Source organism: Protopterus annectens, chromosome 14.part0 (genome assembly GCF_019279795.1).
Source record: "Protopterus annectens isolate FY-2018-M chromosome 14.part0, PAN1.0, whole genome shotgun sequence".
Classification (NCBI taxonomy): domain Eukaryota; kingdom Metazoa; phylum Chordata; order Ceratodontiformes; family Protopteridae; genus Protopterus; species Protopterus annectens.
The window spans coordinates 732,762,574-732,777,757 of NC_056748.1; the positions used below are offsets into that span (position 1 = coordinate 732,762,574).

The window sequence follows — 15,184 nt, forward strand, 5'->3', positions numbered from 1 at the left end:
CAAAACCAGGTTGGTGTAGCTATGGGTACACAAAGTGCCCATAGCTATGCCATCTTTTTGTTTATAAATAAGTCTGCTCAAACATAAAAAAAATTATTCAAGAACAATTTCCATCATGGAACATAAAAGATCCACCTTACATTGATTAGAAGTGCCATCTTCTGTCAAATATTGCCCTAAGAGCTCCATTCCCTTCATACTGGGTATAGATGTAAGAAGAGATTCTACGTCTATAGCCACCATTAAACAATTCTGTGTCAGTAGTATATTCTGTATATGGGCATATAAATCCCTAAGAAAAAAAAAAAGTGTTCAGTATCCTTTAAAACAGTACTGTTCATGGCTAGAATAGGTTTGAGATGTTGTTCTATATAGCTAGATAAGGGTTCAGTACACCACCCCCTTCCCGCTACTATGGGGTCTCATTGGTGGTGCAGATGGAAGTTTATGGATTTTTGGTAATCCCTGAATAACTGGGATAGTAGGCTCATCTACTGGAAAAGATGTACAGTCCAATATCAATTTGTCCTAACTGTAAACATTCAAAAAGTTCATTGGATATTCTGCGGGTACATTGTTTCACTTGCTTAATATCAAAAGAGATATATACCATAGCATTACTAAGCATAACATTCATTGCATTCCTATAGAAGCTACAGTCCATGATTACCATTTATCCGCTGGTCTAATACTAAGAGCAGCATCATGGCATAATTGTTCAAGTGCTTATCCCTCATTCCAACTGATGTTAACAAAATTCTTTGTACATTTTCTATCATCATACATTGAGTATATGTCCCTAATACAAGCTCTCTCAAATGCCTCAATAACAACAGGAGGGGGTGCATAGCTACTAGCTTTTCTAAAAACATTAACATTACTAAAATTATTAGTACCATTTAGCTGCATTTTCAATGTAACATTTCTAGTAAAAGTTTTAAGTTCAATAATACTTTTAGTCAATGTCATTTTAGTAGCGGGTATGAAACTCATACCTTTACTTAAAATATCCATTTCCGTTTCTGTCAGAACACGACTGGGAGATATTCCACACTAATGTGGATCTCGTCTGCCACATTTTCTTTATCATCAGTATACTTTAATGCCAAATTCCTCACTTTTCTCGACTCTTATGCTCCAAGCCGTACTACTAGAACCAAGGTTAATATTGCATTGTGGCTTTCTAAAGAATAAAGCGTGGGCCACCTACCGAACAAAAACCCTACTTGAACAACTTAGATGATTCAGACAGCTAAAAATTCCATAGCTTTAGATAAAAAGAGCTACTACTACCACCACCACCACCACCACCACCACCACCATCTACAACAAGTACAGCACAATAAACCCTAGAAATTCTGGGCAGGAATAAACACACTCCTCCACCCAGGCCAAACAACCACCCTACCCCCCCCCCCGCCTCCAAACAAAAATCCCCAGAAGATATTGCTAATACCTAAACTAACCAGTCTCTGGCCAACCAACTCACATCGGTTCAACTCCAAATGCGGCCAATGCCAATACATTCTTTATCTTCCAACCAGTGTCCACTCAACTCATTAAGGCCCTACTTAAGAAACCAAGACCCCCACCACACTGGCTGCTGATCTCCTCTCTGCAGAATACTTAAAAAAGGCTGCAGACGCAATTGCATACCCAGTCTCAATCTTAAAACAACCGAACCATATCCGAAGCTACCACCCGCACTATATGGAAAATCTCTCATGTCATACCTCAGGGGGCAGTTCCACCAAACTGTCAAACTTTAGGCCCATAGCCATTTTGTCACCACTAGCTAAAATTATGGAGAAGTGTGTAAATACACAGCTCATGCACCATCTCACACAGAACAAACTACTGTCCAACACTCAGCATGGCTTTAGGCCAAATCACAGCGCTACATCAGCCTTCCTCTCTTCCACTAATGTTACAAACCACAAGCGTAACAATAAAACTATCCTTCGCACTCTTTCTAGACCTCTCCAAGGCCTCTAACATGGTCGATCACACAATTTTAAACACCTTGAAGGCCTTCAACTTAAATAATCATGCGCTCCAATGGTTTGATTATTACCTGTAAGGCAGGCAACAGGCAGTCTTGCAGCAGGGTAAGCTATCTTCATGCTTCCCCATCAAGCTAGGAATTCCTCAGGGCTCAATATTAGGTCCCCTTCTCCATCTTTATAAATGACCTTCACACAGTCATCCCGGAAGCTACCTGCATTCAATATGCAGACGACTCCCATCTTGATCTGTTCTGCCACCTCCCCACCTAATCTTTCCACATTAACACAAAACACCTTCAACTCAGTGGAAAAATGACTGTCAAACCAATATCTAATCCTAAACCCCAACAAAACTACGCTACTTCTCTTCTTCCCAATGCAAATGACCATCCCGCCACTCTTCAACATAACAGCAGATAATGGCACCAACATCTCCCCAGAATCCCAAACTAAACTTTTGGGCGTCACAATTGATAATCTCAGGTTTGATATGGACATCAATGTTGTTGTTTGTCTTTCGGCTTTTCCCGGTTAGGGATCGCCACAGCGGGACTCCGGTCCGCTAATGATTGGCAGTAGGTTTTTACAGTGCTGAGTTGCCAGCTCGATGCCCAAACTTCAATGAAGGCACGCCCATTCACGCATGTCTTTTGGAACGCCACTCGACCGCGGGGAGGACATGCAGACTCCACAAAAAAGGCATTCCCCGCATACCAACCGAGAATCGAATGGGAGAACCTCTTGCTGTGAGGCAACAACGCTACCGCTGCACCACCACGGCAGTATCAAACTATAAATAATAAATTCGTCTCTCTTTATAGGATCAAATCATTCCTCACCCCACCTGCTCGAACTGCAATTGTCCGCTCCCATCTGCTATCTACTCTTCTTTATGCCTCTTCTCTTTTCTCCAATTTGAACAAAACTGATCTTAATAAATCATCACGTTACAACCACATTGCCAGATTTGCTACTGGCAAACCCTAAAACTCCAAAACTCAACATGCTAAAAACATACCATCTCACAAATATCTTTACCAGATTTCCATAATAGCTCACTACAAAAATTCAATACCCTCATGTCTCCACATAAACATCACCTTTAAAATCTAGTTTCAAGCAATCTATAGCAGTAAGGACCGCAGACAAGAAAGACTATGCAAGTTCACCATATTCTAAAGACACCATGGTCAACCTTTAACATGCGAGTCAAAAGCCATAACCCTCTTTTCGCCATGTTGGCCAACATAATCTCATTTGTTAAAAATACTATGTGAAGGACACCTCTTCTCTCCACAGCAAAAAAATGCTGCTATAAACTGCTCTCTGATAAAATTCCATTTCCCCTAGGATTTAAAAGTAGTGTGCATCTCCCCTTCTAAGTTCATTTCAACTCCATTTTGCCTATGTTCATGAGATGTGCTCTACCCCTTCTTGTGGGGGCACTTGCAGTTCTCTCAAATTGTAGTTACATAAGCTCAGATAAAACATGAAAAATTGTACAAATACACATACACGCACACACACACCCATCCATCACCCCTTTTTCCCCATTTTTGCATATGGGGTCAGGGTGCCACTTCAACAGTGAGAATCATGTATACCCAAGGTTTACACCGCCAGGTAGCTAGCCCTGCCACAGCAGTACTTCTACACCACACACAACCAATTTAGGTTTCCAATCCACCTTCTGCATGGCTTCAGGATGTAGGAAGAAATCTGAGCACCCAGAGGAAGCCCACGCAAACACTGGGAGGACACCCAGACTCTCTGCTGGAGTGCCTTTTGTGCGGAATAAAATTGGAGAACCTTGTTGCTGTGATGCAACACTCTCCGCTGCACTGCGTGTGTGTGTGTGTGTGTGTATGTATATTTATTATATATTATATTAATATATATAATATACACACAAATACATCCATACATATATACACACACAAGCACGCATGCACACTTACATATATACACACACAAGCACGCATGCACACTTTTTTATATAACAGAAATAAAAAACTCCTCAAGAACAACAGACCAACAACTTTGAAAGAATCCAGCAGCACAGCTTATGCAAATCATGAACTGTAGGATACACAAACTAACAAGTCAGACCTTTGTACCATCCTAGATGTGGCAACTGTGTTTACAGTAGGCTTTCATAAACCTCTGTGAAAGATAGCTTCCTACATAAACTCAAACAGTTATAAGCACGAGTACTCCATTACCTGCCAAATGAACATCTGAACAGTACACTGCATAAAATTACACACTAAACTCTATTGCCAAGTTACGTAAATAATGTTTAGGCTGCACTGGCATTTCTGTCTCAGCAAATGCTAATTATGCAAATTGCTATTTCACCCAAAATGTGCATTGCAAATCTGATTTTTTTGCACTTATGTAAAAACGTGTTAATGGTGTTGCAATTAAGATACAGTTTCACTTCACTATTATTAGTGAAAAGGAGACATGCTAGAATGAATGCCAGGGAACCAGAAGCACATGGACAAAAGAAATTGTGTGCATTGGCTATTCAGATTCCAAAACTACAATTTAGAAGACATCCAAAGTAAATACTGCTTTATAATTTCATATTGTTTTACAAGATGTGGAGTTTTTCTCCCTGGGCCACTGCTGAAAATGGATAAATGTATCTAATCAGATTTCTCCGGTAAACTGTCAATAAATAAAATAATAAACAACCAAAATCCGAGTGGAATAAACTTCAAGAGTCTTGAAAAAACACAAAGCACAGATTTATTCTAGCGCCTCAAGTGTAAAAACACCATGGAATACAGAATCAATCACAAATACTATTTAAATACACATTTTAATAATAATTAAACAATAAAATAATTAAATAAATTTAATTATTTCTTAAAGCAAACATCTCCAATTAATTTCACCATTTAGTCCTTTAGGGACCATGGTATTGAGTTTCAAGATGTAAATGCTTTCTTTATATAAAAGTTTCTTTTAAAATATTGTCGTCTCCGTAAAAATAAATTATTTGTTCCAAAACACATCCTTTTAACAATGAATAGTCACTATTATGTGACTCTATGAAATGAGTAGCAATGAAAAGACTTTTTGTGGTTGTGATATATCGGAATGCTAGGTCTTCTGATCCGAATGTGGACATACCCCGTTTTCTAAGGGAAGAAGCGACTCCAATGTTTGGTGCTACAGGTGGGCCAAGTTCTCTTCTGGGTTCACAAAGAACAATGGAACAGTATATGAACTACCAGATGACCGTAGGTCAAAATTTGGAGACTGGAACTGTGAGTAAGGTTGTTGGACCTTCATTTGATGCGTTTGTCAATGAGAGCACTAAACGCATTGCCAATCCGTTCTTATCAGTGGGGCAAGTTTTAGTGCACATTCTGCTAGAAAAAAAAAGAGAATTATGTGATGAATTTGAAAAACTTTTGGGAAAAAAGAGACCAGTGTACATTATAATATCTTGGGCCTGAAAAGGTACATTGAACTGAACATTACACCAAGCGGTCTCCGCTTTGTGAAGAATCCTAGTACTCAGTTTGATGAAAAATGCCCCGTAGATAAATAGTTTAGGGAGCAACGTTAGCAGCTTCCCATAAATGTGTTATGGAATGGCTACAAATTTTGCTTGAAAGGGAGGAGTTGACACATAAAAAAACTTAAACAAGAATTGGTTACATTATCAAACACTATTACCAATTCTATTGGTATTGTTAATGCCAATAATTTTCTAAGCAAAAATGATAGCAAGTTGGGCACATTGGAGACTGAACTTAACAATTATAAGAAGAAGAAGAAATTGATAAGGGATGTCAATGACTATGAAGGGGGGGCGTGCCTTTGTAGAGTCATCCAATCATTTCTGTTTAAATAGGAATTTATGAAAAAATATGTCAAAAATATTTTCGTTATATTGAAGAATTAATTTTTATATGTGAAGGAGGTATAGAAAATATTAAAATGTTTATATTTGATTTACATCAAAACCCTTTTGATCTTAGTTTTGATGGCTTGCAACAGTGAACTAAAGTTCATTTCTTGGATTTAGAGTTAGAAGGGAAAATAAATGTCACAATTGTGTCAAGGGTACATAGGAAGTTTGAGGATGGCAATCATTTTTTACATGCATCCAGTTGCCATACTTCCCATACAATAGATGCACTCCCTTATAAAAGTTATCCAGGATTTGTAATGAAACAGAGATTTGGGAAAATTAAATTTGCAAGTCTACAGAGATTTTCATAAAGAGAGGCTATGATGTTAATAGAATAAGGGAGGCTAGTCAAAAAGTATATAATAAGAATAAAGATTTCAATGGAAAAAAAATAAAGGAAGTAAAAAGCTGAATAAGTTTGAATCGGATTGAATTCAACAGATTTATTTTGTACCTATGTACAACATAGCAAACTCCAAGTAATTATGAAACCAAATACCAATCAATATAAAAGAAATCCAGGCCACATTGTTGAGGTAAAAAACAGTCTTTATGATAAGCCAACAATTCCAAATATGAGCGCTTTCGTCTACAAACTAGACTTCATCAGATAAGAATCATATACATCTGTTACCCTTTCCTTAAATAACATTTCCCCTAAATTAATCAATTAACATTTAAAAGGGAACTCATTTTGAAAGTTTACTATCTCTGTGCGTTTTCCAAAATGTAGCTCCTGCAGAACAATTTCTAGAGAAAAAACACAATAACCTTAAATTTAAAAAAATATTATACATAATGTAGAATAAAATATAAAATGTAGTGTACATTCTTCATACTACTACAACAATAACTGTGCATATAAAAGGAGTCCACCACTTGCACCTAAAGATATGCTGTAAATACATAAATAATGCCATAAATCCTGTCGGGGATGTTTGCAAAATATATCTTTAGATCCAAAATTTTTTTACCTAGCATACAATAATAAAAAGGAAAATAATCCCAAAAGATACTTGTATCCAACAAGAAAATATTAACTTATTTTAGATAATATAGGGCAATATGGGGCTGAAGCAAAACCTGCTAAATGTTTTCTGCTTTAGATATTAGGACAGATTTGATGGTCACATATTCATTCAATCCTGTTGTAATAAAAGATTTTAGTCTCAACTGCCATTTCAATTCTTTACCCAGCAGAATATTTTTTTTATGTCTCCCCCCTTCCAGTTATCTGTGATAAAATCAATAATACCAAATTTGAAACCATTATATGCTGGGCATACCAATGAATTTTTATATAAGGCACTCGTCTCTTTCCCTGTTCTTATATCGTATTGGTGCTCATACATTCTATCTTTTAGTGCCTTTTCAGTTTTTCCTATATAGAATGCATGGCAATCCTCACATTTAGCCATGTATACTACCATCCTGGTTTTGCAATTGCCCTTACAAAATCTTGCCACACTATTTAAATTGTTGTTCAACCTAATCCATGTATCTCTCAAAATCATATTACATAGATTACAGTTACCACAAGAAGTGGTGGCTTTTAAAATACCTTTCTTTTTCTCTCCTTGCTCAAATATTCTTTTAAAACTTTTTCCAGTTCTGTATGTAAAAAGAGGTATATTCCCAACTGTTTCATATACTTCCTTATTTATTTTCAATGTATTCCAATTTTTTCTAATTATGTTGGTAAATGATGCAGAAAACATATTGTATTCTAAAACACAGGCCCTGTAGAAATTTTTACCTTCCTTACCTCTTTTTATGGTTACATTATAGTTTTCCCCAAAAGTGCCACATATTTAGTTCCCCAGCCTCTATATACTTCATCTAGAATTTCAATAACCATGTTGGCAGGGTACCCCCTTTCCAAGAATTTTTTACCCAAAAAAAGGAACTCATTAAACAAGTCATTGAAGTCAGAAGTCATTCTAGCTATTCTGACAGCTTGACCTTTGATGATACTTTTCTTTTGCATCTGGGGGTGGTGGCTAGTATAATGTAAATAACTATTACACCAGGTATCCTTACGGTATATTTTAGATCTAAAACCATTAGATGTTTTTATAATGGTGGTATCCAAATAATTAATACTATCTTTATTCCATGTATGTGTAAAAAACAAAAAAGAAGTGCTCCTATTTATATAATCCATAAACTGCTCTAAGATATCCTGAGTGCTATCCCACAATATAAAAAATATCATTGCCACCAGTCACTCCTTCTCAGCTGCTTTAGGGCCCTTAAAGGCTGTCCCAATTTTACTGTGCAATATTAATACAAATGGTAGTTTGACCAAGAGGAAAGCTATTAGGAGTGGCCCACAGTGTCACAAAATAAATATGCAAGTACTCTCAAAACATAAATATCTCTACACAGATCAGCCACAATGAAAGGTTTAAATACATTTAATGATAAAAGAATAAGACAATACTAAATATATATTCACAGTGACACAGAGATCAAAACCACAGGAAATATTTAAAGTAACATTGCAGTTCAGGATCACACAAAGAAAAACAAAATCTAAACTAAGCTTCGCTATATTCCTGACTGCATCTGAGAGTTACTATACCCTAATAACTTACTTAAAAAGCAAGGCAGATGGCATGGTGAATGGTTCTCATTGTTGTGGTCAAGTCGAAGACATAATGCAGAATGCTCTGTCTCATTTAGAGACATCTAAAAATAATATCTAAAATATTACTGCTGGGATAGCTTGCAGAAAGACCATTTCTGGTCACCTGACATCTAGTTCCCAGACAAAAGCCCCATTGGTGGTAGCATTTAGCATCCACCTGTAAAAATACACAGACAAGGGCTTTTGCTCAGATCTTTGGCAGGTGGTGAAGTCATAAACAACTGCATTCCTTCATGCTTCCAAAGTAGCAATTAGTTCACCCCAAAGACAATACAGTAAGCTTCCTAGTACAGACTTTGTCTCTCTAGCTGCACTGAAACCTGTCAGACAGCCTCTTTATGGCCTAGACTATGACGTGATTTCATTTAAAATATTTTTCTAAAGTTTGCTTGACTGAGGTTAACCCTCCGGTTTCCTCATTAACATACATTTAAACAGTTACAATAGTGCACATACATTTCTGTTGTCTTCCAGTAGGGCACACTATGGAGACATTTTAAGCACAAGCACTTTACAAAATAACTTCAGCACAAACATCTGTACAGAGCAGTTCGATATACACATGACATACACAGTTCTAATACATTTCTAACACAAGCATCTTATATAAATTAGCTTGATATTCACAAATGAAAATTACTTGCAAAATCCCAGCTAGCTTGGCTGGCAGTACCTCCTTTCATCACAATAGCATTGCGTTTACACCCTGTATTCTTTTCGTGAGGAACCTCAATGGACATTCCCAGCTATTGCATGTGCCTGGTCAAATGCATACCAAAGGAAGAATTATACTCAACAAAGGGACTGAAGAGGGCGGAGTACAATGGCATGATGACTTCTCTGGACCTAAATGACATGCCCTTACTTGAAAAGCAGAGTGGCATAAAAGGAGCTTCTTACTACCTTAGACACGTGTTGGCTGAAAGCCAGGTTACCATCTACACGAGTTCCTAAATCCCGACTACTACAGTTACTTTTAGGAGTGTTTTATTGATTAGGTAGCTTCCTGGGGTGGCAGACTTACCAAAAGGTACAATTATGCATTTTTTGGCACTGAGCTTTAAGACTTGGCTTCGCTACCAGTCATTTGTCTGTGTTAGACCCCATACCTTAAGGGGCATCTATAATTGCTCCCAGCTTGCAATCATCTAGAAAACTGGGAAGTCAGGGCTCTTGATATCAGCCTTGATGTCTGAGAAACAGATGCCCAACAGGAGTAAACCCAGTACAGAGCCCTGGGAAACTCCACTGGTGACTGGCCTCTTTGTGGAGGGGGTCTCTCCAATCCCACCCTCCTGGGTACTGTGAGCCAGCTGGCTATCCAGTGCATTACGTAGGGATTTAAGCCCAGTTTCAGGCGTTTGTATACAATGCTCAAGTGGAGTACTGTATCCAATGCCTTAGCTAGGTCAAGGAAAACAGTAACCACAGTTTTGCACTCATCCATTGCATTGGTGACCTTGTCAAAGTCAACCAGGCTCAGTATACATGACCTGCCTTTCACAAAACCAAACTGGGTCGGGTCCAGTGTCAGAAGTTTTTGGATGTCACTGTTAATCATTTCCATGATTAGTTTTGTATGCAAAGCCATGGAAAGAATGGTCAGATTAATGGGCCTGTAGTTCCCAGGATCAGCTAATGACCCACCCCTGTATACAGACAGGACTCTTGCAGTCCTTCATTCACATGTCTCAAAGCCTGTTCAGAGGCTAATGTTGAACAGTGATGCCAATGGCCAAGACAGGCCATATTTCAGGCTATTTAAGAGGCATTCTGGGAAGACCCAAGATATTCCGAGATATTTTTGGAGCCCATCAAGCTGTATTCTTGACCTTAGAGGTCACCTTCAAAATCTGCTCCCTACTAATAGTTGGAGATGTTATGTTAGACTGTATTTCCTGGTGGGCAAGTGGATGGAGGGTAAAGTTATAGCTGAATATGTCAACCAGATGATTTGCTACATAACTTGGCTATGTGACCATTGCTCCATTTACCAGCAAACTGGCACACTGTTGTGTGCTGGCTTTTAGGTTTCAGAAATTGCTGAAAGCAGCCTTATGGTTGTCCTTGGCCTGGGACTATCTTTACCTCAGAATGTGGTCTGTTGGACTCCGTACTCTTAGCTTATAATTTTCGGTGTTCCACTTCCTAATTTTAGCTAGTACTTCTCTTCTTTTGTTGAATAATCTGTTTAATTTTGGGCTTATACTCTTGGTAGGCACAGCCATCTCTATGCAACCATGGAGATGCAGCTTGAACTTTCTAGTTATAAAAGGTCCCTTAAAAAGCAGTTTCCTGCTGTCCGGGTTTGATTTTCTCAAGCTCAATTGCTTAATTATGTAACTGAAAGCAAGCACCAGACTTGCTCTCAGACAGTCTGAAAAAGGTCCATGGAGAGCAGTGTTCTACCCCAAAAACTAAAACAGCACTAGCATTTCTTTATTATTAGCTCCAACTACTCAATAAGCTTTTCACAGCTAGTACTTACTCCCAGTAATCAATTAAACCAGTTTCATAGCAACAAATGTTCCTGTTCCCCATAACAGAGCACAGTGCATAAGCTAAAAGATAAAGATCATAACAGTTTGCTCAGGCAACATTTACAACTAAAACATTGCTAAGCTTATAAAGACCAAATTCTACATTAATATAAATAACAGCTATACAAATCATCATCTTTCGGCTGTTCCCGTTAGGTGTCACCACAGCGGATCATCCGTTTCCATTTCTTCCTGTCCTCTGCATCTTGCTCTATCACACCAACCACCTGCATGTCCTCTCTCACCACATCTATAAACCTTATCTTAGGCCTTCCTCTTTTCCGGTTACCTAGTAGCTTCATCCTCTTTTCCGGTTACCTAGTAGCTTCATCCTTAGCATCCTTTTCCCAATATACTCAGCATCCCTCCTCAACACATGTCCAAACCAACGCAATCTTGCCTCTCTGGCTTTGTCTCCAAACCTTCCAACCTGGGGCTGACCCAATATACTTATTCCTAATCCTGTCCACCCTCGTCACACCCAGTGCAAATCTTAACATCTTTAACTCTGCCACATCCAACTCTAACTCCTGCCTTTTTGTCAGTGCCACTGTCTCCAACCCATATAACATAGCTGGTCTCACTACCCACTTGTAGACCTTCCCTTTCACTCTTACTGGTACTCTGTCACGAATGACTCCTGACACTCTCCACCCACTCCATCCTGCCTGTACTGTCTTCTTCACCTCTCTTCCACACTCACCATTACTCTGAACTATTGATCCCAAGTATTTAAACTCATCCACCTTCGCCACCTCTACTCCTTGCATCCTCACTATTCCTCTATCCTCCCTCTCATTCACACACATATATTCTTAGTCCTGCTGACCTTCATTCCTCTTCTTTCTAGTGCATATCTCCATCTCTCCAGAGTCTCCTCCACCTGTTCCCTACTCTCACTACAGATCACAATGTCATCTGCAAACATCATAGTCCAAGGGGACTCTTGTCTGATCTCACCTGTCAACCTGTCCATCACCATTGCAAATAAGAAAGGGCTCAGAACTGATTCTTGGATGTAATCCCACCTCCAACTTAAACGCATCCATCACTCCCACCGCAGACCTCACCGCCGTCACACTACCCTCGTAATAACAGCCTATAAATGCTCTAAAATATTAATTACGGCTTAAAAACTGTTGAAAGAAACCAAAAAGTCCAAAATCAGGATTTAACACAAATAAGTATACCATTGTGCAGAAAGGGAAACATCTACACTCATGTTTGCATTATGAGATCAAAATCCGAAGAAAACTCCTACAAACACAGTTCACAAACTAAATGTGTAATAATTAACTGTTTGACCTCTTAATGTGAAGTCTGTGTAATCAAATCAAGTCACAGCTTTAAATGGCAACTTGAAATAACAGGTATATACTGTACAAGCGACACTGAAAATACTAGCTAGCATCCTATGACTTCATGCAAGTACGTCAAAATCAATTCCTAACCTACTTGCTTATTGGGTTCTGACCCCCTCCAAACAATCACCACTTTCTATACAGTTAAGTCCACACATCTTCTAGGGAGAAGGCTTAGACTTCTACATTTTTACACTTGACTCAAACTGAAGACCAAAAATGTAGTCTACAAAAGGGGAGGGGGCACCAACTGATAAAGGAGCCCAAATCAGTCTTCTAACTACTGATGGCAGATCTCACAATAAGAATATGCTAATACATAGAAAGTGAGGGGCAACGCGACAGATATGAAATATCGAAGTAGCTGCGCGAGTTCAGAGTACGGGAATGCCTTACAAAGAACCCCTTTAATAAAGCAATTTTAGAACATCATCTAAAGCTGTCTAGCAATGGCAGCTTAAAAATATTTCAAATATTAACGCCAACTAGGGAAAACAATCCAATTCCTACATTAATGAAAAACAACGGAGACCGACTGTATTCATCCTATACAGTGTGTACAACTCCCCAGTAAAACGCATGCATGTAATGTTGTCCACAATTTCCCTTATAAACAAAAGCATAAAATATGAAACATGACAATATCTATAAACGTATCAAAAGGGCGCAGAAAAACACATTCACAGAAAATATAGAGAAAGAGAAATAAAACACAGCAAGTTAATTTAACACTGCACAAAACCAACATACATTCAATTCGAGAATTAATTGCATCAAGACACCACAGTGCAGCAAATGTCATTAACACTTACAACTATTCCCAAATACACTGTTACGACATACGAACTTAGTGGAACTAAAAAGCAAAAAGGCGAGTATTACTATACTCACCTTTAGTAGTACTGCTAGAGCTCATTTTCATAACCTGCAAACTGTACTATTTAATGACACCGCTAAAGGACAGTGCTAGGTAGTTCAACAAGTAACCTCTAACCACGTGCAAAACAAATGAGGGTCAATATACGTCATTTGTAAGCGCATAGTAAGGTGTGTTCAAAGCGCACATTTCCAAAACAAAAAGCACGTCTTAAAATATAAAGTAATTTCATTCATTGAGTCAGTAATTTGAAAAACGTGTTGCGGCGTTTCAAATTACGCCAACTGGGAAAACAAATCAAGTCGCTGCCCAAATGTTTCACTATTGTCTATGTTTATTTTGGATGTGCTGTCTTACACCAGTTTGAGCATACCTCACAACTGCCCAGATTTTTTTTAGAATGTCCAGATTATTACTGCGAAATGTTGGTCTATTTCTTATAAAATCTGAGGATGTATAGCACAGCAGGAGAATTGAACTCACTAAATAATGACGCAATTTTCGAATTTAGACTTAATATAATTCTTAAAAAAAAATACATGCTTACCGTGACCTCCCGTCCGGATAATACCTCACCGGACTGCCAACAATAAGGCGACGTCCCGTACTATCCTGTGTCAGCTTCAGTCCTCAGTACTCACTCCAATATGATTCAGTCTCTTAAACAGGAGTTAATATTTCACAGTTTCCCCTAAGTGCACAACAGGACCAGGCACTATAAACTGGGAGGCTTAGACTTTTACACTCTATACACTTGAGCACCTCAGGGAAAGTCTCAAACTTAAGACCAAAGCATGTCCTCTGTGTCTGGACTGTATACTTCTGTCCAGTTTTAACATAACTCCTTATTATACACTTCAGAGTAATATGTCCCAGTTTAAGACCTCTGATACACTCACACTCCAATAAATTAAATCTCACATATCCAAACACTTCTAGGAAAGTGACACAGATTGCCAGCTGTGCCTCTTCCCTGAAATAATACTGTAACGCTGCCACTAGTCAGAGAGCCTACATGCCCTTTTAAAGCGGTGTCTAATTATGAAAATAGATATTAAAACAAACAGTAGCAAATGATCTACAGCAGCTAGGCTTTCATAGTGCCCTGGGAATTATCAAAGCAGGTATAAGCACTCAAATCACTAAAGAAAACACTGAATGACCAGCCACAGTGTAAGTTAATAAAATATTTAATAATGAGCAAATTATTAAAAATATAAAACTGTAATTTCCAATAAACAAACATAACTCAGTCACCAGGAAAATGAAAGCAATACTGAAGGATAGAAATCCAACATTTAAAAAACTGTAACTGATTAATTATAATTTCCTACCTGACTAATAAAGTGTTCCTGATCTAAACTAAATTACTACAACAGAGCAAAGGCAGGTTTACAGTTCTTGGTGAGTCCTTTAGGGGTATCCACTGCACAGTACAACTGTGAACAACTGACAACTGCAAATGACTAGAACTGGCTGTTAACTGACAACAACTGACAACTTTCACTGACTTCAAATGTCTTCAGCAAGCTCTTTTATAGACTAGCCTAGCTGTCACAACTGTTCCAGTTCTAATTTTATTTTCATATTTTGAAAATTAACCAAAAGCAGTTTGCTAAAGTTCCCTCCTCTCTTTCAGCTTCTGGCAATAACACATAGCAACTATCAACATTCTGATGGCATAATCTGCAGATTATCTGATTCTGAGATGGTCTGCATTTAGAATCTTCACAAATATGCACAGTTAGAAATTTAAAGGAACACTGTTCAAGTCTTTAAATCATTCTGTACAAACATTATGAATCAACATGCAAGAACT

At 38.2% G+C, this 15,184-nt stretch overlaps 1 protein-coding gene across 1 annotated transcript in view; it reads right to left on the reverse strand.

Moving 5' to 3' along the window:
- The window catches only part of CISD1 (CDGSH iron sulfur domain 1), a 129,345-nt gene extending 115,827 nt beyond the window's left edge, over positions 1–13,518 (reverse strand). The window contains exon 1 of the mRNA XM_044056473.1: positions 13,380–13,518. Coding sequence (XP_043912408.1) covers positions 13,380–13,410 — 31 coding nt within the window. The 5' untranslated portion in view covers positions 13,411–13,518. The remainder of the gene's footprint in view (positions 1–13,379) is intronic.
- Between the last annotated feature and the right edge of the window lie 1,666 nt (positions 13,519–15,184).